The sequence below is a fragment of the Oryzias latipes genome, chromosome 12 (genome assembly GCF_002234675.1).
Source record: "Oryzias latipes chromosome 12, ASM223467v1".
Classification (NCBI taxonomy): Eukaryota; Metazoa; Chordata; class Actinopteri; order Beloniformes; family Adrianichthyidae; genus Oryzias; species Oryzias latipes.
Window position 1 is genome coordinate 4517454 of NC_019870.2, and position 22521 is coordinate 4539974.

Genomic DNA, 22521 nt, shown 5'->3' on the forward strand with positions numbered 1-22521 from the left:
AAATCAGCTTTTAAGTGTATTATAATGTTCATTTGTCACAAAAACAACCCCAATCCATTCACGCATTTGTGAGTGGTCTCTGTACTCTGAGCACCAGCCCCTCCCAATCCACAGAAACAAGTGGGTCCTCACAGTGTGACGTCACATAGTGAGGAACAGCCCCTTCTAGGAAGAACCTGCGCTGCCAGCTACGCCCCCACGCCAACATACACGCCCACTTTTTTTTCCCATGGAGCTAGTGGTGATCGGCGAAACGCTTTCTTTTTATTTGCACATCCATCCAAAAGTTCGGATGCTTTTTGTTTTCGTGGGTGAAACGCGGACACACTGCCGAGGCCGGCTCTAGGTTGAGGTCATGGAAAGGGGCGGCACCCATGCGGAGCGAAAGGCGGAGCCTCAGAGATCAAGTCGTCTTACTTCCAAATAGTAAAATGAGCTGCAAAAACTCGTATTTAATATAAAAATTGTTCTTTAGTGTGCCAGAAGTGATATGTTATCATAAATACAGATATTGTTTACTCTGAAAGGCTTAAGAAAGGCATGATATAGGCCCTTTAAACACTCAGTATTTGGAGTTTGTGACATTAATTCAGCTTTGTGCCTTAAAATATAATATAAATCAAAAGTTATTAAATTTAACTCCGCTCTCGTCTTGCTGCATCTAATATAAGCAGTTAAGAGAAATGCACGTACCAGGGCTGCCAACCTTTATCTCTAAGATGTACCCCCCTGCTCGTTTTTTTAGTTCTCTCTGCACTACTTTCTGCTCACTGAGCAAACCAGATTCAGGTTGGGAGTAACAGGAAGTTCAGGGGGAATTGGATTAAAAAGATGAGTGTGGTAGATCTTCACAGCCAGGTTTGGCAGCCCTCGCATTCACATTTTCTACTCAAGGTATTCACTGAAAAACATCCTTTTCTTCATTATCTGCTTTTTTTTAATTTTAAATAACATTTTTAATGTTTTCGTAAATAATTATTGTTTGGAGCGTCTAATATTCAGAATGATTTATTTTGGGGAAAAACTTTTGAGTGTTGGCTCCGGATCACAAACATTTTCAAACTGATCCTGTGGCACAAAACAAGAGCAAAGGAAAGTTCACAGAGAATTTATTAACACTTATTACACATTTACATGATTTTGTTTAAGGAAAAAAAGTTTATATAATTCACAATTCATTTTAAAATACAGTATCATCCCCTTAGCTTGCACAAAGAGTCAAATATGAAGTGCAGAGTTCCACAGTTGGTCCATTCTAAAATGCAAAAAAAAAAAGTCAAAGTCACTAGCATTCGTTGGAGGTGTACGGACAAATCACGCACACTTGTGCGATGTCATCGTATTCGTAGGTCCTCTTTAGAAACGTGTCTGTGAGTCTGAGTCCAGAAATGCTCTGAAACAAAGAGGAAGGAGTCAGTATTTGAGGAGAACAGCTGGAACGCCACTGTGGAGCGTTCGGATCGTACCTGCAGGCCCTGAACGGAGGAGAAGATGGTGAGGGGCACTAAGAGGGAGCCGCCCGGGCTGAGTTTACCCAGCTGGCGCCCCGATATACCGCACCAATGGATCGACCGCGTGTTGCACATTTCTACCACCAGATCCATGGTTCTCTCGCTGGAGGACATTGCAGAAATGGAAACAATATTTGTTTTTAAGGAAAAATATTCAGCGCTGAAAAAGAAGCTGCTGAACTTCCCTCGACTCTGAAGATGTCTCAACTTAAGCATCGTTTTTTTTTTCCTACACTCCGTATGGGTTGGTACATTTTGAATTTAAATGGCACCGATTTTTATCTATATAAAGCGAAATGTCAACCTTTTCCTAATTTTATAAACCCGAAAAAGCTAAAAATCAATAAAAATGCAGCCAAAAGAAATTATTGGCTGGTCGCAGTGGTGAACCTCTAAAGACTTTTATTTGATCTGCTGTACTTTCACACTGCACTCTTGAGAGTGGTTCATTCCCTCCCAATGTAGATAACAATTTCATCTTTAATGAAACTCATAATTTTGTTGGACTTATGTGACCAACGCTGAACCGAACCTTTTGACCACAGAGATGTCACCTGAACCAAACAAGCTCTTTGACCTACCACAACTCTTGATGGGATCGATGTTAATCGGCGGATTTTGACGCAGAGAGAAGCTGCTTTGCATCACTAAAGATCAGCGTTGCATTTCGGCGTAAAGCTGTTTTTTCTCCGCCTCAGAGTCCACTGGAGTTGTGCTAGTCATGTTCTGGTAGTCGAAAGAACGTCAACAGTTGAGCTAAACCTTCTGAGTTAAAGTGTTAATTAAAGGAACGATCACTTTAGTTTAGCAGTTGAACAGAAAGACGGTTTTATCTCAGAGCTTCCTTCTAATCCATTTTTTAAAAAATGGGTCAAATCTGTACATGAGTGACTGCATGCATGACACAATCCAGATTCTTCTCTTTATATGCAGTGGCCGGCGTTCACACTGTACTGAAACATACGAGTGTTCACTTGCAAGCAAACTGTGATCTTCGATTTTAGATGCACTTCTATAAAAACAGAACGTAAACAGTTTTTGTCACCATTTTTGAGTGACGTGGCCATGTTGGAGCCAGCCGTCGTCAGTTAGCAGTGATTTGTCTGAGTCACCATTTCTACGGCAGCCACTCTCACCAATCAGGAGTGAGCTTGTTGGAAGTTCACACCCCTATGACTGAGTAACAGCTGTTTCTATGGGATTTTGGCTTTCTGGAGCCAGCAGGTACTTCCTGTTTGGAAGGCCAGGAGAGGAGGGGTCACTCGGTCCAGTTCTCAGATACAGTCGATGGTTTCACCTGATCGTATTGTCGTTCGTTCACTCTGGACTCTTGAGAAGCTGAGAACACATGCAGCTAAAATCTAGAACTCGCTTTCTGACGATGTCTTTACAAGCCTCCACTCAAGCCCCGCCTACAAACTACTCTTTTAGCTCACCAATTCACAGCTGAATCTTTTCATCAGCTCTTTTCTCTATTGACCTTATTTTAATATGGCTTTCAATTATAATGCATAGTTTTTCTGTTGTTTGTGATTTTAATTCATCTTCTTAAAATGTTCCTACATACCGATACACCTGCCTCATCTCTTATTGATGACTGAGTGCTTTTATTAAAAAGCAGCCTTTTCAAAGGGGTTTGCACCTGCAGTTTGTGATTTTACAAACGATGTCGAAAGGTTCCTCCAGGTTTACGGTGTCTGGGATGATCTCCAAGGACAGCCTGATGTCTCCGTACCCCGGAGCCTGCGGGACATCCGAGAGCGGAGAGTGTTAGGATGAGGGAACCGGACGTCCCGCAGTAGATCAGGCCTCACTACTGATACCATTCTCTGCAGCTGACTTGTCTGCAGCCTCCCCTTCTCCCCGAGGTTGGTCCTCCACACGATGTCCAGCTTGCCAATCATGGTGACGCCCTTGATGACGCCGGCCTTCTCCGCGTACTCTGCCTTCGGTTTCAGGCAGTACAGGTACTGCCGCGTGTCCATCGGCTGCAGGTAGGACATTTTCCCAAACGTCGACTCTCTGAGGGGCAAAAATAAAATGCAGGTCAGCATTGAAATGAGTTTACTTTTGAGTTGTAAATAGCAAGGAAAAGGTTTTGTTTTTTTACCCATCGTCCCCACTGGCGACTGTGTTGAGCTCTGTAACGTTGTACATAATAGTGGGTTCTAGAGACACTTTCTCCATGAACATGGGCGAGGTGGTGATGTTCTGAATCTGAGCTTCCAGAAACACTTCGTCTGTCTGGAGCGCAGGGGTTGGAAGGAGGAGAATCACTCTAGAATCATGACTCACCGACGTTTTTTACCTGTGTGCCTCAAAGGATAAGTTCACTGTTTTGGAAGTAGGTCACATGATCAGGAGCTGATTTTACAGCTGTCTGGATGACAAGATGAGCCAACATTTGAAATTGTGAATCTTCAGATGATCTTTCTAAAGAAAAGCCAAATGATTGTTTTTCCTAAAAATCTTGGAGAAAACTGACAGGGAAACATGAATCTATCCTTTGAGCTACTCTTCAGGTGATGTGAGAGTCCTTTAGTGAACAAAGTCAAGACAGACATTCACAGGTAATGAAACATGAATTAGATCCTCTTAGAGGTCGTGTTAGTACAAGTGCCGTGCTGCAGGACAGAGTAGAGGCTGCACCTCTGTTTACTAACATTAACAATAAAGTCTCCAGCATCCATTCATTGTGTTTCTTGGATTTTGATCGTTCTTCCTGTTCATATGTGCAGCACATGAGAGCATTGGAGTTCATTTAGCTAATGAGTGTCCAGACGGAAATGTCCAATCTGTGCCAAAATGAGCAAACTCAACATTTTATTGGAAATTTTGTTTCCAGAAAATTTGGTGACTTGTGTTTTTTTCAAATATAGAAGTTAGACTTGTTAGATTGTTCAGCATCATGAGGTTTTTTTCTAGTCATTAAAAACGTTCTTTTTAATTTTAGGAGTGGATTTGGATTATTTTGGCATTGCTTAACCAAAATAAACATTTACATTTTTATTTATTTAACATTAATCCGTAATTTAAAAACATTCTTGGAACTTTTAGTCAATTTTACATAATTTATCTCTTTAACTTTAGTTTAGTTTATTTGGTTTAGTTTGGCAGTGCTCAGCCAAAATGATCTAGAATTTTTTATTTAGCATTATTGAGTAATTAAAAAAGATTCTTGGGACTTTTAGACAATGCTTCACCATTTATCTAATCAATTTCAGGAGTTACTTTGGGTTTGTTTTGTCCATTGATGACCCAAAATAAAAGTTTATTTAATTTAGCAATATTCAGTTATGTTCTTAAATGCTGATCTTCAGCATTTACTTTTTTTTTTTTTTAGTTTTTAAAGCGTTTAGCCTTGTTCTACATTATTTAACTTTTTTTTCTTTTGTTTAGGCTTTTTGTTCATGAGATCTAAGCATCAAACATTCAGGATTGTTCATTAATCAGCTCTTTTTTTTAACTATTTCAAACATAATAGGACTTGTTCTGAAAAGTGTAACATCTAGTGGTGAAATCTTTAACAATCCCAAGAATCCCTTACGATTAAAACATTATTCTTGCTTCTTCTAGTCTAGATTTTAGCATTAAAATGAGGCACTTTCTCATGTTATTAAATGTTCTTTGGCTAAATTAGCATGTAGCTATTATCTACATTGAGACTTTACTTTGTGACATCAGGGAAAAGCATCTTTATTTTCTTAGTAACATTTCACAGTTTAACCAGGACACTTTAAAAGGTTAAAATCACTATAAATACAATCCCTTTAAAGTAACCCAAAGGTTTTATTCCAGGTTAAAAGTTAAAACCAAAAGATGTTTCATTAAAAAAAATAAGAAAACATTTACTTGGAGTTTTAATATGAAGTTAAATAAAAATGTATGTGTGTTTGAGACGGTCTGGCCGATGCTTAAGGAGACAAACGGCAGTTTTTTTGTTTTTTGTTAAGTTTCTCGGTGCAACCTCTACGTAAGTGTTGAACTGAACAAGAGAAAAAGCAGAGATTAGTTCATGCCTGCAGCTTTTTGGAAAGCATCTGACCCTCTTGCGAGTGAATAAATGTTACAGAGCTTTTTGACTCAGAGCAAAGTCATTCATAAGGTTCGACATGATTAAATGGGGTGTGTGTTATATTCTTTATAACGGAGAGAAAAGCAAATCTTTGGAGTTTGACAGTAATTTTTAAGGATAAGAAGGTAAATCTGTGGCCACATCCCCCAAAGCAACACCCACCAGTCAGATTAAGCCATATGTCAGGATTATTTGAGTCGTATTAACATCGGATTTGATGTATGGCGTCCTTTTCCCAGTGATTTCTGAGTCCACACACCGCAAACAACCAAGAGTCCAAGCCCCGTGAAAGCTGCGAAAGACACGAGCAACCACGGAAAGAGCGAAAGAAAAGCCACTGGAAGGTCGGGTCAACGTCGCCTCCAGAGTTTCCCCCCTTTCTTTGTTTTTTTGAGCTCAGAAAGATGAAAGGTCTGTTGCTCCGAAAAGGATGGAGAGCCAACTTTGAGCCGTGACAACAGAAGAAAGAATTACCACAGAACTGAGGTCGCTCTAATGGAGAAAATAAAATACAAAGACATCATGAACAAATGGAGTTACATGCAAAAAGTTGATGACAATGAATATGTGCATAAACAAAAATAAAGCTACTGATATGAAAATGAGGAGAAGCGTAAAAGGAAAACTCTTCACCTCCAGCTTTTACATCACAAGACATATGAGAATAGAAGAATCAAACATGTCTGGAGTTCCAAGAGTTTTCCAGGAGGTCTAATCTAACCACGCATGTGGAAATGTTCCAGACTAAAACACAAACTCAGGTGGGTGTTACTTTACCTCTGCGTTGTAGAACTTGGTCTTCACATCCAGCGGCTTCAAAACCTGATTGAGAAAAGATTGAAAGCTGAAGCTCTTTTCGCTCTGTGATGCCATTCCACCCGAAAGCAAAGAGAGCCAGGAGAGTGAAACTTCGACTGGAAGTCACTCCACACTGAGGCGGGAGACTGCATTCGCCCCCGTGGCGGCATTTCTCAAGTGGCCTCAAGCTTCAACACAGCCGTTCTAATGAGACACGCCCAACATGTTTACCTGGAATTTGAAAAACTTGCGAAAATAGAGCTTCTCCCCAAGCTGCGTGGTGTAGCTGACTGCACACACTAAACTGGGAGAGGAAAAAAGGCAAAGTTTCAGTCATTTCTTTAAGAGGTTAGATTTAAAGACCCACTCTGATCACCCTTGAGCTATTTTAAATATAATTAAGCCATTTTAGCCCAACTTGTGTCGTTTTCTAGGACATCGTTTTTGCAGGGCTGCAGTAGTTCAACAAAACATTCGGAGTCATTAATTTTCTTAATACCTCCATCAGAACGATCCCACAAGAGCATGTTAAAGACACCATTGTCATCAGAGTGGGTCTATAAATGACAGCATGGAGGATGTTATAGGGCAGAGGCGGGCTCACATATGTGTGCCGATTTCTTTAACTTCGTGGTGGATGACGTCGTCGATGCAGCACTCGGGTTTGAGCTCCGCCACAGCAGAGTTCGACGTCGAGAGGTTGAGCCTCTGCGAGCTCGTCTGCAGGTCTGCCTGCCAGAAAAAGTCATAAAAGATGTTTCAAAAAGTGCAAAAAACGAATAATAAATACATGAATAAAAAGCATCGAAGACGCTTGTTTCCTCCTTACCTTCACTAGAATTTCTTTCACAATCTGGGTGCTGTCGTTATGAACACTGATGTAGCTGGAGAACGTCTCCCCAAGAAAAATGTTTCTGCAAATAAATGGGTTTTGTAAATGCTAATTTAGTCGGATTTGAAGGAAAAAAGCTGCTGGGGTGTGATTACCCAAAGTTCTGGGGGAGTGTGAGCATCTCTCCCAGCATCAGGGTCTCTGCTCCTTTGATGGTGGATGGGTCCTGCCTCATCAGCTGACCAAACAAATCTCCTGCACAGAAAAAAACGTCAAAAGAAATAAGAAAATAAAAAACAGACGATGAAAGTTTGTCCTGCTTTTGTTGATCCATGAGTTTGTTCACAGAAAATCTTTCTCTCCTTCAGTCTGTTGATCACTCGAACACAGAGAGGTCAGCCATAGGGTTCAGTGTCTCCATTTTCCACAGTCGTCTGCATCAGATTTTGCTGCAAAGAATCTCTTTAGCGTCTATTGAGGCCGTTTGCGGCTGGGATGAGGGTCAGCAGCGCCAAATCTGAGGCTATAGCTCTTGACCGGAGAAAGGTAGTTTGCCATCTCCACTCTGGGTGGAGTGTCCTTGCCCCAGATGGAGGAGTTTAAATATCTGGGGGTCTTGTTTATGATTGAGGGAAGGCGTGAGATTGACCGGCGGATCAGAGCCGCGTCCGTAGCTGTAATGGCCTGTTGTGGTGAAGAGAGAGCTGAGCCAGAAAGCAAAGCTCTCAATTTACCGGTCGATCTTCGTTCCAATACTCACCTATGGTCATGAGCTATGGGTCATGACCGAAAGAACGAGGTCCCGAATACAAGCGGCTGAAATGAGCTTCCTCCGTAGGGTGGCTGGGCGCTCCCTTAGAGAAAGGGTGAGAAGCTCGGTCACCCGCGGAGAGCTCGGAGTAGAACCACTTTTCCTCCACATCGAAAGGAGCCAGTTGAGGTGGCTTGGGCATCTAGTCCGGATGCCCCCTGGACGCCTCCCTGGAGAGGTGTTCCGGGCATGTCCCACTGGGCGGAGGCCCCGGGGAAGACCCAGGACACGCTGGAGAGACTACGTCTCTCGGCTGGCCCGGGAACACCTCAGGGTCCCCCCAGAGGAACTGGAGGAAGTGGCCGGGGTGAGTGAAGTCTGGGCATCTCTGCTTAGACTGCTGCCCCCACGACCCGGTCCCGGATGCACGGAACAAGATGCCCTCTCCTCTTCTGCTGACCTTGACTACATCATCCTTACAGATCTGCGTCATAATTTAGTTTGGTGTCCTCGCCATATTCTTCCAGAAGAACGAGTCCGTACCACCTCATTCTTGCTTCGTGCATCTTCTCTGTGATGCAGACAACTCCATTTCTCCCACATATTTCCTCATTGTGTTTCTTTTCTTTTAACATGAATCCTAGAATCCGGCCCACCATCTTAATTTCTGTTCTTCCGAGCACTTCCTCTTCCTTTTGTGTCCATGCTTCTGCACCGTTTATCAGGAGCGGCCTTACACATTTCCTTTTCCACCAACTGGCATACGTCTATCACACAACACACCAGTTAAATCACACAAAAAACTGCAATTATCGAAGCGTATAAGCAGTAAAATGAAATCTTTGCAAGGATAAAATGTGGACAGCTGATCCTGATAGGATGTTGGTGTGTTTTCAAGAGCTGAAGGAAAGTTAAGCAGCTGTAATACAATCAAACACTTCTGTGCTTTTTCTTCAAACCATTGAAATCAACTTTAGTATTAATACTGACTTTCTGTACCCTTATATAAATAAATTCTTAAAAAAAGGTTCCAATGTGATTTTCTGAATTATTTTTTTACGTTCTGTCTGTCACACTTGGAGTGTCCCCATGATGACATTACAGACTAAACTCAGCTTTTACCTTGCAGAATCAATAACTGACAATTACGGTTTTGCCTCATTGCAAAATAAAGAAAAGAAAAAAGTTTTTATGAATCCTCTAATCTCCCAAATCTGAAGCAAAAAGATTTGGTTTGACAAATTAAACTTTTTTATGCACATGTGGACAGAGTCAAAACCTAAAGGCCATTTCATGCGTCCTTCTTACTCTAATTACCATATATTTGCTTTTAGTTTACACCAGGGGTCTGCAACCTTCAACACTTAAAGAACCATTCAGATCAATTTTCTACCGACTATAACCCAGTGGGAGCTACAGTCTCATTTTTTACTTCACTCTTTAGAACAATAAGACAGTAATTTGTACTTATATTATTGTTACTATTATGTTAAATGAAAAAAAAAACAATTTGGGCATAAATAAAACATAAACATGAAGAGGAAATATCTGAAAAAATATTAAATAGATTACAACTTTTTGACAAATGTTCACATGACTTCCTTTCAAAATAAAAGACACCCTGCTGAACCTGCTGGGTGTAGGTTCATCTCCATGCAGCAAGTTATTAGTATGTAGTGTCATGTCAACAGTAACAACAAAAATATTAAGTTGATTTTACAGTTTGTGGAGTATCTAAGCCAGTAATCTAACAAACTAAAATAAATCAGAGCTAATTAAGTGACTTTTACTGTATTTTTTGAATTATAAAGCACACTTAAAATCCTTGAATTTATTAAAAATAGAAAATACACTGCACAGTCTGGTGCAACTAAAGTATGAATTCTGGTTGGGCTTACTGACCCCAAATGCATTTTCTGTGGTACCAAGTGCTCAAAAATCTGTCACAAATATTCTAGCCTGACTTTGGTAAACTATAACGCTGTTGAATTGCTAGAGCATTATGGGTACTGTAGTCAAAAACCTTGCAGAGTGACACTGCTGTACTTCAACTGTTTGTGAATGAGTTAAAAAAAAAGGTTTTTTTTTTTAACTTTTCTGCTTATTTACTTTTTTTTTAACATTAATAAAATACGTCTTATTTTCTTGAAGCAGAAAGCCACAATGGAGGGTTAAAAGAGTCACACGCGGCTCCAGAGCCTCAGGTTGCAGACCCAAACAACATTTTCCCCTTTGGTTGCAAAAGTTGATATTTTCTATTAAAGAAAGCCTGTTTGCTTGTGTCCACTCCAAAAGATCAATATATAGAAAATACTTGTACTTTTTATCCTTTAAGAGCAAGAAATAACAGTAAACAACGCACTTCCTAAAACTTCTTGACAAACCCAATAAATCCTGTCGTATAGCCTGAGCAGCACAGCAGGCGCACTTATGAATGAGGAGACGTCAAGTCCTGCTACTTCCTATTTGAGCCGTTTTCTCTGTTTGTTTCCGGATAAATATCTATCAGAAAAACTCACCGGGCAGATCTCTTTCTTCACACGTCACTGGGAGGTTTGTGAACAGAGTCGGTTTAGTTAAGCGCATCACTGTGAGGAAAAAGAAGCTGGTAAGTTGGTTGCAGCGATGATTTGATTCCTGCGTCACACAGCAGTTTCCTAAAATGTCTAGTTCCAGCAGCCGTGCATGAATCAAATTACAGTGATCCAGGACAGTAGGAGACGCTCCATGCAGACGTCAACCTTTGTGCATTTTAAAATGACTTATGAAAAAACATTAAATATCACCCACACGCTTGTATTTTTTATAGACATTACTCAAAATACCAACACCAAAACAACATCTCTATGGAGTGATGCTGCATCTTCTGAAAATCTAAGCTTATTGGTACTGATTTAACTTAAAGACCAAAAATCTTAAAAAAAAAAAAAAGTGAAAGTCATTTATATTTTAAGTTCTTTTTTTGTTGTCTATGAGCTATTCTTTGCACACCTTTTGAGTATTTTTTAACATTTAGTTTCGGATATTCATAAAATGTTTATTTTTCTATTGGTTGACCGATCATCAATTCCCGTTTATTTGACATTAATTATCATTTTACAGCCTTTAACTTTTTATTTGATCATTATTATGTATATGAAAAAAAACAATACTTAGAAGAAGAAAAAAAGCTAACACGGTGGTAATGACAAATGATGGACATTTGCTTCCATCAGCAGAAAAGCTACAGAGAATATATATTGCTGTGTATTTAAAATAATATATGGCTTAGTTTTCCATTCAAAATAACGTTATTTTAGCGGAAATGTGCCACTAAAGGATTTATTTAAATTCTAATAAGCAAATTTTTAAACATTTTGCCTGCTGGCCCCGCAGTTAGCATGACATATATGTAGGTAATAAGTTATTATCGCAATAATTCCAACATACAGTAATCCTCTGGAATATTCTCATAAAGCTTAACTACCTTTTAGAGCAAGTAGATGTTCCTGTTTTGTCTGATTTACATCCATTTTGCCTGTCTTTTCCTCCTGAGCTACTAGGCTAACCGGTTGTTTTCTAGCAGCTAACGAACTTTGACCTTAAAGGGAAGTGCCCGCCTTCTTCGCCACCTATTATGGACAAATAGACACATATTTGACTCACGTCTTCCCCCTACAGTCAAGGAATGGTATTACAAAAACAAACAAAATATGTCAATTTTTTCGTTTTTATTTGTATTTATTTTTGTCTAATAAAAATACAATGCCATTGAAAACCCTGTAATAATGATGCGTTTTATGTGTGTTGAGGCAAAAATACCACTATGGTGGCCATGTTCATCCTAAATACATGGTATCTTACCAGATTAGTTTAAAGACATGCAAAAGAAAGACTTAACTTTTCAAGACTAAAATAAACATTTATATTGGCAAATGTTCATAAAAATCAATATGCAATTATCTATCTATTGCTGTCAGTATTGCAATTTAATTCTGCATTCCTGAAACAAGTGGTGGAAATAATACCACATATTTTTTTTACTATAAAAATATACCTCAAGAAAAAATAAAACAGTAGGGTGCAGTAAAACTCTTTACTCTCAGGGGAATACTATTTTTGAACAAGACTACTGAGTAAATGTAACATGTTGTTATTTAACCTAATCACTATCTGAACTTTTATGCTCTTTTCTGAAAACCTTCAGGTGATTCAAGACGTTGCAGCCAGAGTCTGATCAAATAGGAAAATAAATCAAATTTATTCAATTTATTCTCTCCCTTTTTGCAGTCCGCCAAAAAATTCACGACAGAGGCCTAATAGTTCCATAAAAGTACAAAGAGGGCATTTTTTTTACTAAGCAGAATTATTGTTGTTTCCAAATTTTACAAAAATAGAAAGGGACTTCCTGCTTCAGTTTCAAAATGCAGACATCCTCTCTTAGTTGAAGGGTAGACTTGGAAAGAAAATATAGCTAAAATTGGATCGGTTTACCTCTCAGACATTGTGCTAGTTATTCTGTTGTAGAAATTGAGTACTGGGATTTGTTTTAGGATGTGCTGGATGTCTTTTCTGTCTTTCGTCACTGTAAACCTCCTCTTTTTCTCATCCATGAATGTGAATGTCACAATTACTCAGTTTGCTACTGTTGACAGCAGAGGGGCAGCTGTAACCCTTGTGCTATCCTAGGCACTTTAACATTGGGAGTTGGGTCATCTAGACCCACTAGACAGTGCGCTGAACCTTTTTTCTTCAATGATTTGTGATCTTCACTGGTGTCCATGGATTGCATGAAATCTTTCCACCTTTATCCACCTTTGTCATGGTAGGGAGAACACGTCAATGTAAGGGGTGGGGTCATCTAAGATAGCACAAGGGTTAAAGACTGATGAAAATGGTATTTTTGGTGTTTGTAATATGTTCTTGTGGCATTTTTCAGTTGATGGAGGACATATAGACAGAAAAATAGGGTCAAAGTTTCATTTCTAAGTATTTCTTTATTTAAAGCGTTGTGAACCAGGAGCAAATGAAAAAATCCCATTAAAAAAATTGTACTTGCTACATTAAAAACTTGCAGACAAACAGATCCATGCACATCATCGTTTTCCTCGTTTGAGCTGGTGTCTGGCTCAAAACTGTACAGTTGGATATCTCTACTATTGCATGCCATTTTTCTTGCACCACTAATGTAATGTGGGCGTTGTAGGGGCTGTAACCCTTGTGCTATCCAAGGCATGTTAACATTGGGAGTTGGGTCATCTAGACCCACTAGACAGTAATCTGAACCTTTTTTCTTCAATGATTTGTGATCTTCACTGGTGTCCATGGATTACATGATATCTTTCCACCTTTATCCACCTTTGTCATGGTAGGGAGAACACGTCAATGCAAGGGTGGGGTCATCTAAGATAGCACAAGGGTCAAGCTAGCTGGAAACCACGTTAAAAAAAAGTTTAAAAAAAAGAGCTCTCATTAGGAGGGGTAGGGGCAAAACTCCTACCGCTCTCCAAAAATTATGTCCTGGAAAATGACACCGATTTTTTCACTTTGGCAAAAAACAGCATATTTATTATAAAAAGACCACTGGGAATGCATTGAAAATATATCAAAAGATGATTGAAGTGGGACTTTAATAGTTTGGTTGTGCTGTTGGTTTCCACTTGTTAGAAGTTTTCTTCCCTCGGTCGCCTCAATGCAGATTCAGTTTAAAGATCTCACCAAATATTATTTCACATAAGTTTCAAAGTTGACTCACATTACCCTTAGTAAGAACTTGACATAACCTAATAAAATTAGTCAAAAAATATAAAATTGCAGGAAATTTTTTTATTCATTCATTTGCAAACAATGAAATGAGAACAAAATGTCCTCCTTAAAAAAACAAAACCTTCTACGGTCTCAGCTTCTGTGTCCGTCCAGTAGAGGCTGCAATTGAAAATCACAGCTTTATTAGGTTCATATTTCACTTCAGCTGCACAGAAACAAGTGGAGAGTTCCAAAATCAATTTGAAAATTGAAAGAATAAAAGGAAGATGAGCCAAAAAGTATTGATTCATGGTTTAAACCAACTCACATAAGCACTTTCATCAGTTTCTGGTCGCCGCCATTCTTCCTTGGACAAGATTCTCAGGAGAACCATCCCAAAAACCACAATCAGGATGCCCAAAAAATTAGCAAACTTTGCTTCCAAAGGCAGAGAATTATAGGATTCTTTGGTGCTTCCATCCCTGCAGCAGAGACAGAACATTAAATGAGATTTTCCTGCTTGAAAGTGCATCACATGTTGAAGGAGTTTAGATTTTTGGAGCACTTACAGTGAAAAGATCAGTTTTTCATTAATTCCACTAATACAGGAGGTCAGGCTGAGGATTAAAACCATGGTCCCCAGCCAGATGTGGACAGGTTTGAGTCTGCTGCGAAACCACAGAGGAGAACATGGCAGCAGGAAACCGGCCAAGCCGAGGACCCACTTGTGGAGCAGCATGACGGAGCAAATGAGGTTAAGAATTTGCCTTTTTTTTAAATTGTAAACAGCACTAATGTTTCTTTTTTGTCTTTACTACCTGAAACGCAAACAACCCCACAGTGCAGAGGCCCACCCAGCTGTGCAGAGAGTACAAGTGAGGGATGCTGGCAGCCCGGTGGAAGTCAAAGACGGCATACAAGCCCAGGACAGACAGGAGCAGAGCCAGCAGCATCAGGCCGCCGTGCACCAGCTTCCAGGTAGACTTCCGCTGACCCCAGGTGGACGGCACACGATACACCACAGCCGCTGCAAGACAAAAAGGACCAAAAAATACTGTTAAGACATGATTTAAGTATTGAAAAGCCATCAAACATACTGACAACAAATTAATAGTCAGATCATAAGAAGTTAAAAGATGTGTCTGCTGCTTTAAAGGATACTTTATTAAACTTTTATTTCTTTTAGAGCGACACACCTTAAAAAAACTCACACAAATATGCACACACCTACTAACCAGTGAAAATGAATTTTGAGCATGGTGAGTGACCCAACCCCCCCCCCCCCCCCAATACATTATGACATCACAGCAGGCAGAAAAAAAGAAAAGAATGGGGCCTAAATCTCTTATGGGACTCAAAAATGTCAAAATCCACAAACAAAACCAAAAAACTTGTCCAAAGGAAGTTTTTTAAATCATTATGGGATGGCCACAGGACCTACAGCTTGGTGGCCGTTTTGTGGTAAAGTGTGAAATTTGGTGATTTTCCCAGTTTTTCATGATACAGGAAAAGAAAACTATCGTTCAGGCTATCTTAACGACATTTCTCACAAACACCACCAATTAAAGTCCATAACCACCATCTTGAATTAAAAAACAGAACAAAGCAAACCCCTTTAGTACCTTCCACACATTTAAACTCCTCCTGGGGATTTTGATCTATCTTTTCCTAACTACTTAACCCTTGTGCTATCCCATGACCCCCACCCCTCCATTGACGTGTTATTCCTACCATGACAAAGGTGGATAAAGGCGGAAAGATTTCATGTAATCCATGGACACCAGTGAAGATCACAAATCATTGAAGAAAAAAGGTTCAGCGCACTGTCTAGTGGGTCTAGATGACCCAACTCCCAACGTTAAAGTGCTTAGGATAGCACAAGGGTTAAGCATCATTGATAAAAATTAAAAAAAATGTCAGTTTTTTAAGTTTGCAAATTAGGTTAGGAAATTCTTTACACAGATGAAATGCTTTTTTGGGTAAAGTTAACAAAACTCAGATGAGAAATATTAGTGGAATAACTCTTTAAATTACGTCATTGTGCTGCAGAGTTTATTGCACCATGAAAAGCAACTTCCATCAAAACCACAGAGCTGTAATAAATCATCTTTAAACTGTAGTTTATTGATGCTTAGGTAAATAAGACATTTGTAAAAAAAAACAAAAAAACAATTGAAATGAGTTTCCATATAGTCACAAGAATCAGAGTCTGTTTGATTAAAGTGTGTTAAAGTGGCTTTCAGTTCCACAGAGTAAAAAACTCACAGATGCCGTACAGAACCACCAGACCCGACACCATGAAGACGGGGTGCCAGTTAAACTGCAGGTCCGATCCATCCCAGGCGAAGCCGCCTTGCCACACGCCGCTCCAGCAGCTGACAAACAGCACGCAGAGCAGGCCCAGACCCAGGCACAGCGAGAAGGACCAGTAGAAAGACTCAGGAGGCCTCATGTTTACAAGACGGGGATGGAGATAAAACAGGCTGTGGCACATTCAGGAAAAATCTGTTAAAATGGAGATTTTGTAGGAAATAAATAATTAAATAATAAACGAGAATGATTTAAAAAAATTATATAAAATCCTATCAGTTTAGGTAAGCAACAAGTAAATTCGACAACATTTCTCTGGCGCACATAAGATCTGAAAATCCTCACTTACCAGACGTTTGCTTTACTCTAACACAACTCTGCTCTGTTTTCACAAAGAAGTTGTTCCTTTTCATGCTGAGGTTACATCAGGAGTCATTTCTGATGTTTAATAATCCTGCAAGGAGGGAGGGAGGGAGATTTGTTCTGCCGAGTTTGTGTGAGAAGAATATTTTCCTGCCTCCGTGTCGTTCATTGACGCACATTGGTTATGGTGTAGTCATGTGGAAAAAACAACAACAACAAAAGCATCAGGTGACTTCTTTGAACAAAACATTGTCCCCTTTGTTTATTGCTCAACATTTTAATTCTTAGAGATATATGTGAATGTAATGGATGGTAAAAAATAAATAAAAAAAGTGCACTGACCATGGTTACAACACACTCCCAAGACAGAACAAGAAATCTCCTTTGTACTAACTGTAAAGCATGGCATTGGGGGTGTCATGATTGGGCAAAATCCAATTGACATAGTTTCTGCTCTCCTGTCAAAAAGTAGCTAATAAAGATATATTAAACATTTATATAACAGCACTAATAAATAAATCCATTTTCAGAAGAAAAAGCAGGGTTGAATGCCATATTGCTGAATGAATAATGACATTTAAAGAGTAATAATTGGAAAAAAGAAAAGGAAAGAAATGATCAAAGTTGACCATAAATAGAGTGAAAACAGCACAATAACTTTTGGGGTGGCTGTGGGGCAGCGGTAGGGCACCAATATTGCAGGTTCGATTCCCGCCTTGCACGCCCATGAGTCCATGCGTCCTTGGGCAAGACACTGAACCCCACCTTGCCTCTGGTGGTAGGCGGGCGCCTGTGTTAGGGGATTGGAGCCGCCACCAGTGTGTGAATGTGTGTGTGACTGTAAAGCGCTTTGGGCCTTGTTGGTAGAAAAGCGCTATGTAAGTACACGGCATTTAACAATAACAAAAAATATACTTTTGTGAAAAATGCCAGCGCCGGATATCGAAGCAGCGAGCTTCTGAACCATAGAAAGGAGCAAAGGTTTTCAAGGATTCCTCATGTGTTTCAATGGCGGCAAAAATCCTGGAATCATCTTGAAAAATTCAAGGAAAGACCAAAAGTTTCAGCTTGAAAAAGCTGAAAAAGCTGAACATTTTAATGGCTCAGTGGGTAAAAAAGCGAAAATTTGTAGGAGTTAAGCGGTAAAAGCTGATGGAAGATACTGCAATAAAGAAATAAAGAAAGAGAAAGAGGAAAATAATAGGTTGAAGGCTTTATAGCATTTGGATTCAACCAATTAAAGCCAGAAGTGGCGATGTGCGGCCCACAAGTGAGACCCGCCCTGACCTTCTCTGCCCTCTTTTGACCTGCCCTAACTGACTAAGCAGCAGCTACACGCCCCTCACTTTCTTTTCTGCCTCTGCCCCAACCACCTTGGTTAGACTAATTCATTTAAACAAACACATTTTTTCAGAATGGCGGCTTTTCTATTGGATTTACCTCCGTTTTTGGTCGCCTGGGGGTGACAAACAGGTCGATATGATTTTTAGAAGAATCTGCAAAAGTAAACTTTTGGATTTCCTTGGCAACTGAGGTTTTTGGTTTTTGGTCACGCCCACATTCCCATTATGTTTATATCGTATGTTATATCATTTTGTTCACATTATTCTGGTGAAAAAATATCAGAGAACCAGGGAAAAGTCACTTTTGCGAGCTCAACGTGCTAACGTCGTTCAAAATCGACAAACTTCCCACTGCTGCTCGATGAGTTAGGAGGGGATAGATTGAAATCCCAAGGAGTTTAAGCCTTTTTCACCAGAGCTTTAGCTCCAGTGTTTACATTCTTACGACTACCGTAACTCTTTAATCGTTTACTCTGTTATTGATTCCAGCAGATTCTGAGGTGGAGAAAAGCACCTTTTGTCTAATACACTTTACATTTGTAAAGTATTGCATAATGGCGCAAGGCTGACAGGAAGAGCTGCTTTTCTTTTCACCAGAAGCTGCTGATTCACAGCTGTTGCGTGAACAGACAAAGATTTATGATATGTCAAAAATTATTCAGATGCTGCTGCCAATAGCTCCAGCGTTAACACATTTGCGGAAGAAACTAAAGAGGATTTTTTTTTTTAAATTAAAGATGGCGGCCTCTTCCAGAGGTCAAAGGTCAACCACACTTTGGCTGTGTCTGGACCTAAACTGGTGGCTAGTGTGTGAAATTTCATGAAGATTGTTTGAACAAAAGTTTTCTTTTCCAGTACTGTACGACAATATAAAATTATTTATTATATCAAGTTCCTGTGGCCATCCCATAATAATTTCCAAACTTCCTTTGGACTTCCTTGACACGTTTGGTGAGTTTTTGAGTATGTGATGAGGGAGAAATTTTCACTCAAAAGGCGCAAGGCGAGAACTGCTGTGGGACAGATGACTGTTTATTATAGGAACATACAGACGAAAAGACAAAATCTTTCTATAAAATTGTTCTTAAAGACCATAGAGAATTTTATTTCTTTAATAATTCCTTATGCATCAAACTCCTTTTATTTATTTTTTACTACCGTTTCCTGGTTATTGTCTTGTTTAGAAGATCAGTTTGTGAAAGTTGGTTGCTTTTGTTGACAACACATGTTTAGAATAATTAAACAAGGTGAAGAGGCAATCTAGCCACAGGGGTTGCAAGCCAGTAACTTCTGTGCCGGTCCCAAGCCCGGATAAATAGAGAGGGTTGCGTCAGGAAGGGCATCCGGCGTAAAAAATTGCCAAAATAACCATGCGAATCATCCACAACACTTTAGACATACCGGATCGGTCGAGGCCCGGGTTAACAACGACCGCCACCGATGCTGTTAACCTACAGGGTGTCGGTGGAAATTTGACTACTGTTGGTGGAAGAAAGAGGGGAGGCAGAAGGGTCCGTGGCCAGAGAGAGAAGGGAAAAGGCAGGAACATAGGTTTGAGAATAGGGACTCTTAACGTTGGCACAATGACAGGGAAAGGCAGAGAGCTGGCAGACATGATGGAGAGAAGGAAGGTAGATGTACTGTGTGTGCAGGAGACAAGGTGGAAGGGCAGCAAGGCACGTAGTATTGGAGGAGGATACAAACTGTTCTATCATGGTGTTGATAGGAAGAGAAACGGGGTAGGAGTGATTCTGAAGGGGGAGTTTGTAAACAGTGTTCTAGAGGTGAAAAGAGTCTCAGACAGGATGATGAGCCTAAAGTTAGAAATTGAAGGGGTGATGGTGAATGTAGTCAGTGGGTATGCGCCACAGGTTGGCTGTGAGTTAGAAGTGAAGGAGAGATTCTGGAGTGAGTTGGATGAGGTCATAGAGAGTTTTCCCAGAGGAGAGAGAGTTGTTATTGGAGCAGACTTTAATGGGCATGTTGGTGAGGGCAACAGAGGTGATGAGGAGGTGATGGGCAGGTTTGGTGTGAAGGAAAGGAATCTGGAGGGACAGATGGTGGTGGACTTTGCGAAGAGGATGGAAATGGCTGTAGTCAACACTTACTTCCAGAAGAGAGAGGAACATAGAGTGACATACAGAAGTGGAGGTAGGAGTACTCAGGTGGACTACATCCTATGTAGACGAGGTCATTTGAGAGAGGTTAATGACTGCAAAGTGGTGGTAGGAGAGAGTGTAGCCAGACAGCACCGCATGGTGGTGTGTAAGATGACTCTGGAGGTCAGGAAGAAGAAGAGAGGGAAAACAGAAAAGAAGACCAAGTGGTGGAAGCTACAGAATGAAGAAACTTGTGAGGAATTTAGGCAGAAGTTGAGGCAGGTCCTGGGTGGTCAGGATGAGCTTCCAGAGGACTGGGAAACTACAGCAGAGATTATCAGGGAAACAGGTAGGAAGGTGCTAGGTGTGTCATCTGGAAAGAGGAAAGACGGTAAAGAGACTTGGTGGTGGAATGAGGAAGTACAGGAATGCGTCCAGAGGAAGAGGTTGGCTAAAAGGAAGTGGGATGTAGAAAGGACTGAGGAAGGTAGACAGGAGTACAAGGAAGCGCAGCGTAGAGTGAAGAGAGAGGTGGCAAAGGCCAAACAGAAAGCTTACGATGAGCTATATGACAGGTTAGACACAAAGGAAGGAGAGAAGGACTTGTACAGGCTAGCCAGACAGAGAGACAGAGATGGGAAGGACGTGCAACAGATAAGGGTGATTAAGGACAGAGATGGAAAGGTGCTAACAACCCAAGAGAGTGTACAGAAAAGATGGAAGGAGTATTTTGAGGAGCTGATGAACGAGGAAAATGACAGGGAAAGAAGGGAGGAAGATGTGGTTGTTGTGGAGCAGGAAGTAGCAGAGATTGGAAAGGATGAGGTTAGGAAGGCTCTGAAAAGGATGAAGAGCGGAAAGGCCGTTGGTCCTGATGACGTACCTGTGGAGGTATGGAAGTGCCTAGGAGAGACAGCAGTGGAATTTCTAACAAGGTTGTTCAATAGGATTTTAGAGAGTGAGAAGATGCCTGAGGAATGGAGGAGAAGCGTTCTGGTCCCAATCTTTAAGAACAAGGGTGACACGCAGAACTGCAGCAACTATAGAGGAATAAAGTTGATGAGCCACACAATGAAGCTGTGGGAAAGAGTAGTGGAAGCCAGGCTTAGGAAGAAGGTGGAGATTTGTGAGCAGCAGTATGGTTTCATGCCCCGTAAGAGCACCACTGATGCCATTTTTGCTTTGAGAATGTTGATGGAAAAGTACAGAGAAGGTCAGAAGGAGCTGCATTGTGTGTTCGTAGATTTAGAGAAGGCGTATGACAGGGTGCCGAGGGAGGAGCTGTGGTACTGTATGAGGTCGTCTGGAGTGGCAGAAAAGTATGTCAGAGTAGTTCAGGACATGTATGAGAGAAGTATGACGGTGGTGAGATGTGCTGTAGGTCAGACAGAGGAGTTCAAGGTGGAGGTGGGACTACACCAAGGATCAGCTTTGAGTCCTTTTTTGTTTGCTATGCTGATGGACAGGCTGACAGACGAGGTAAGACAGGAATCTCCCTGGACAATGATGTTTGCGGATGACATTGTAATTTGCAGTGAGAGTAGAGAGCAGGTGGAGGAACAGCTAGAGAGGTGGAGGTTTGCTCTGGAAAGAAGAGGTATGAAGGTCAGTCGTAGTAAGACAGAATACATGTGTCTGAACGAGAGGGATCAAGGTAGAAGCATTAGGTTACAGGGGACTGAGGTGAAGAAGGTGCAGGAGTTTAAGTACTTGGGGTCAACAGTTCAGTGTGATGGGGATTGTGGAAAAGAGGTGAAGAGGCGAGTGCAGGCAGGTTGGAGCGGTTGGAGGAAAGTGTCAGGAGTGTTGTGTGACAGAAGAGTGCCAGCAAGACTCAAAGGAAAGGTGTACAAGACAGTGGTGAGACCAGCTCTGCTCTATGGGTTAGAGACGGTAGCAGTGAGACAGAGACAAGAGGCTGATTTGGAGGTAGCAGAGATGAAGATGTTGAGGTTCTCCTTAGGAGTGACCAGGTTAGACAGGATAAGGAACGAGTACATCAGAGGGACGGCTCATGTTGCCTGTGTCAGCGACAAAGTCAGAGAAGCCAGACTGAGATGGTTTGGACATGTTCAGAGGAGGGATAGTGGATATATTGGTAGAAGGATGTTGGAGATGGAGCTGCCTGGCAGGAGGGCAAGAGGACGGCCAAAGAGGAGATACATGGATGTCTTAACAGAGGACATGAAGTTGGCTAATGTTAGGGTAGAAGATGTCCATGATAGAGTGAGGTGGAAAAGGATGATTCGCTGTGGCGACCCCTGATGGGAAAAGCCGAAAGAGAAAGAAGAAACAAGGTGAAGAGGCATAAAAAGATGCAAATGAAAAAGCTTTCTATGAAAATAGTCAGCTGGGATGTGCATTCTGAAATTAAAATATACAAAATAAAATAATTTTTTTCCATCTGATTGGATTTTAATTCAGGATGGAGCTTTTTTTGTCATTTCTTTCTCCTCAGAACCTCTGTAGTTCTTGTTGACCCTCTTTTTTTTTATTTCTGTGAATATTTCAAATTGAAAACTCGTTGTTTTCTTCATGTTTCATCTCCACCTCCAGCGATGGGAATTCAATTTTAAATTGAGAGTTTGCAATTTAAGCTAAAATATGTTCTGGGGATCATCTTATAAACACTGAAAGCAAACGTGATGAGGGAGCCAATGGCCCTCCGTTCTTTAAATTTTTTTTATTTGTTTTGTAATAAAGTTCCTCATTCTT

At 40.7% G+C, this 22521-nt stretch overlaps 2 protein-coding genes across 4 annotated transcripts; both read right to left on the reverse strand.

Moving 5' to 3' along the window:
• Positions 1-1092: 1092 nt before the first annotated feature.
• Positions 1093-11553, reverse strand: trappc13 (trafficking protein particle complex 13). 2 transcript variants are annotated; one of them, XM_004074511.4, is made up of 13 exons: positions 11434-11553; positions 10487-10555; positions 7372-7471; positions 7214-7298; positions 6989-7116; positions 6616-6688; positions 6364-6408; positions 6061-6078; positions 3622-3755; positions 3335-3533; positions 3154-3254; positions 1467-1614; positions 1093-1393 (listed from the first exon to the last, which is right to left on the reverse strand). In XM_004074511.4, the coding sequence occupies exons 1-13, from the start codon at positions 11477-11479 to the stop codon at positions 1286-1288; spliced, it is 1254 nt and encodes a 417-aa protein (XP_004074559.1). In that variant the 5' UTR covers positions 11480-11553; the 3' UTR covers positions 1093-1285. The 2 variants fall into 2 exon arrangements, with proteins under 2 accessions (XP_004074559.1, XP_004074558.1); XM_004074510.4 differs by lacking the exon at positions 6061-6078.
• Positions 11554-13333: 1780 nt separating this feature from the next.
• LOC101172595 (cytochrome b ascorbate-dependent protein 3-like) lies at positions 13334-16438 on the reverse strand. Of its 2 annotated transcripts, XM_011481477.2 has the most exons (6): positions 16351-16438; positions 15957-16174; positions 14510-14718; positions 14261-14415; positions 14020-14173; positions 13334-13871 (listed from the first exon to the last, which is right to left on the reverse strand). In XM_011481477.2, exons 2-6 carry the CDS (start codon positions 16141-16143, stop codon positions 13845-13847), a joined length of 732 nt encoding a protein of 243 aa, XP_011479779.1. In that variant the 5' UTR covers positions 16144-16174; positions 16351-16438; the 3' UTR covers positions 13334-13844. The 2 variants fall into 2 exon arrangements, with proteins under 2 accessions (XP_011479779.1, XP_020563044.1); XM_020707385.1 differs by lacking the exon at positions 16351-16438 and having other exon boundaries at positions 15957-16184.
• Positions 16439-22521: the final 6083 nt, after the last annotated feature.

What these genes read in the sequence shown, in the direction of transcription:
- trappc13 (XM_004074511.4), bottom strand. Translation starts at nt 11,479, where the DNA reads ATGGATGTAAATCAGACAAAACAGGAACATCTACTTGCTCTAAAAG. An exon ending in ACATCTACTTGCTCTAAAAG is followed by an intron (nt 10,556 to 11,433) that starts GTAGTTAAGCTT and finishes TTTTCCTCACAG; the next exon opens with TGATGCGCTTAACTAAACCG. An exon ending in GCAAGTTTTTCAAATTCCAG is followed by an intron (nt 6,409 to 6,615) that starts GTAAACATGTTG and finishes TTTCTCAATCAG; the next exon opens with GTTTTGAAGCCGCTGGATGT.
- LOC101172595 (XM_011481477.2), bottom strand. Translation starts at nt 16,143, where the DNA reads ATGAGGCCTCCTGAGTCTTTCTACTGGTCCTTCTCGCTGTGCCTGGGT. An exon ending in GAAAAACTGATCTTTTCACT is followed by an intron (nt 14,174 to 14,260) that starts GTAAGTGCTCCA and finishes TCTCTGCTGCAG; the next exon opens with GGATGGAAGCACCAAAGAAT. An exon ending in AAACTGATGAAAGTGCTTAT is followed by an intron (nt 13,872 to 14,019) that starts GTGAGTTGGTTT and finishes TTTCAATTGCAG; the next exon opens with CCTCTACTGGACGGACACAG.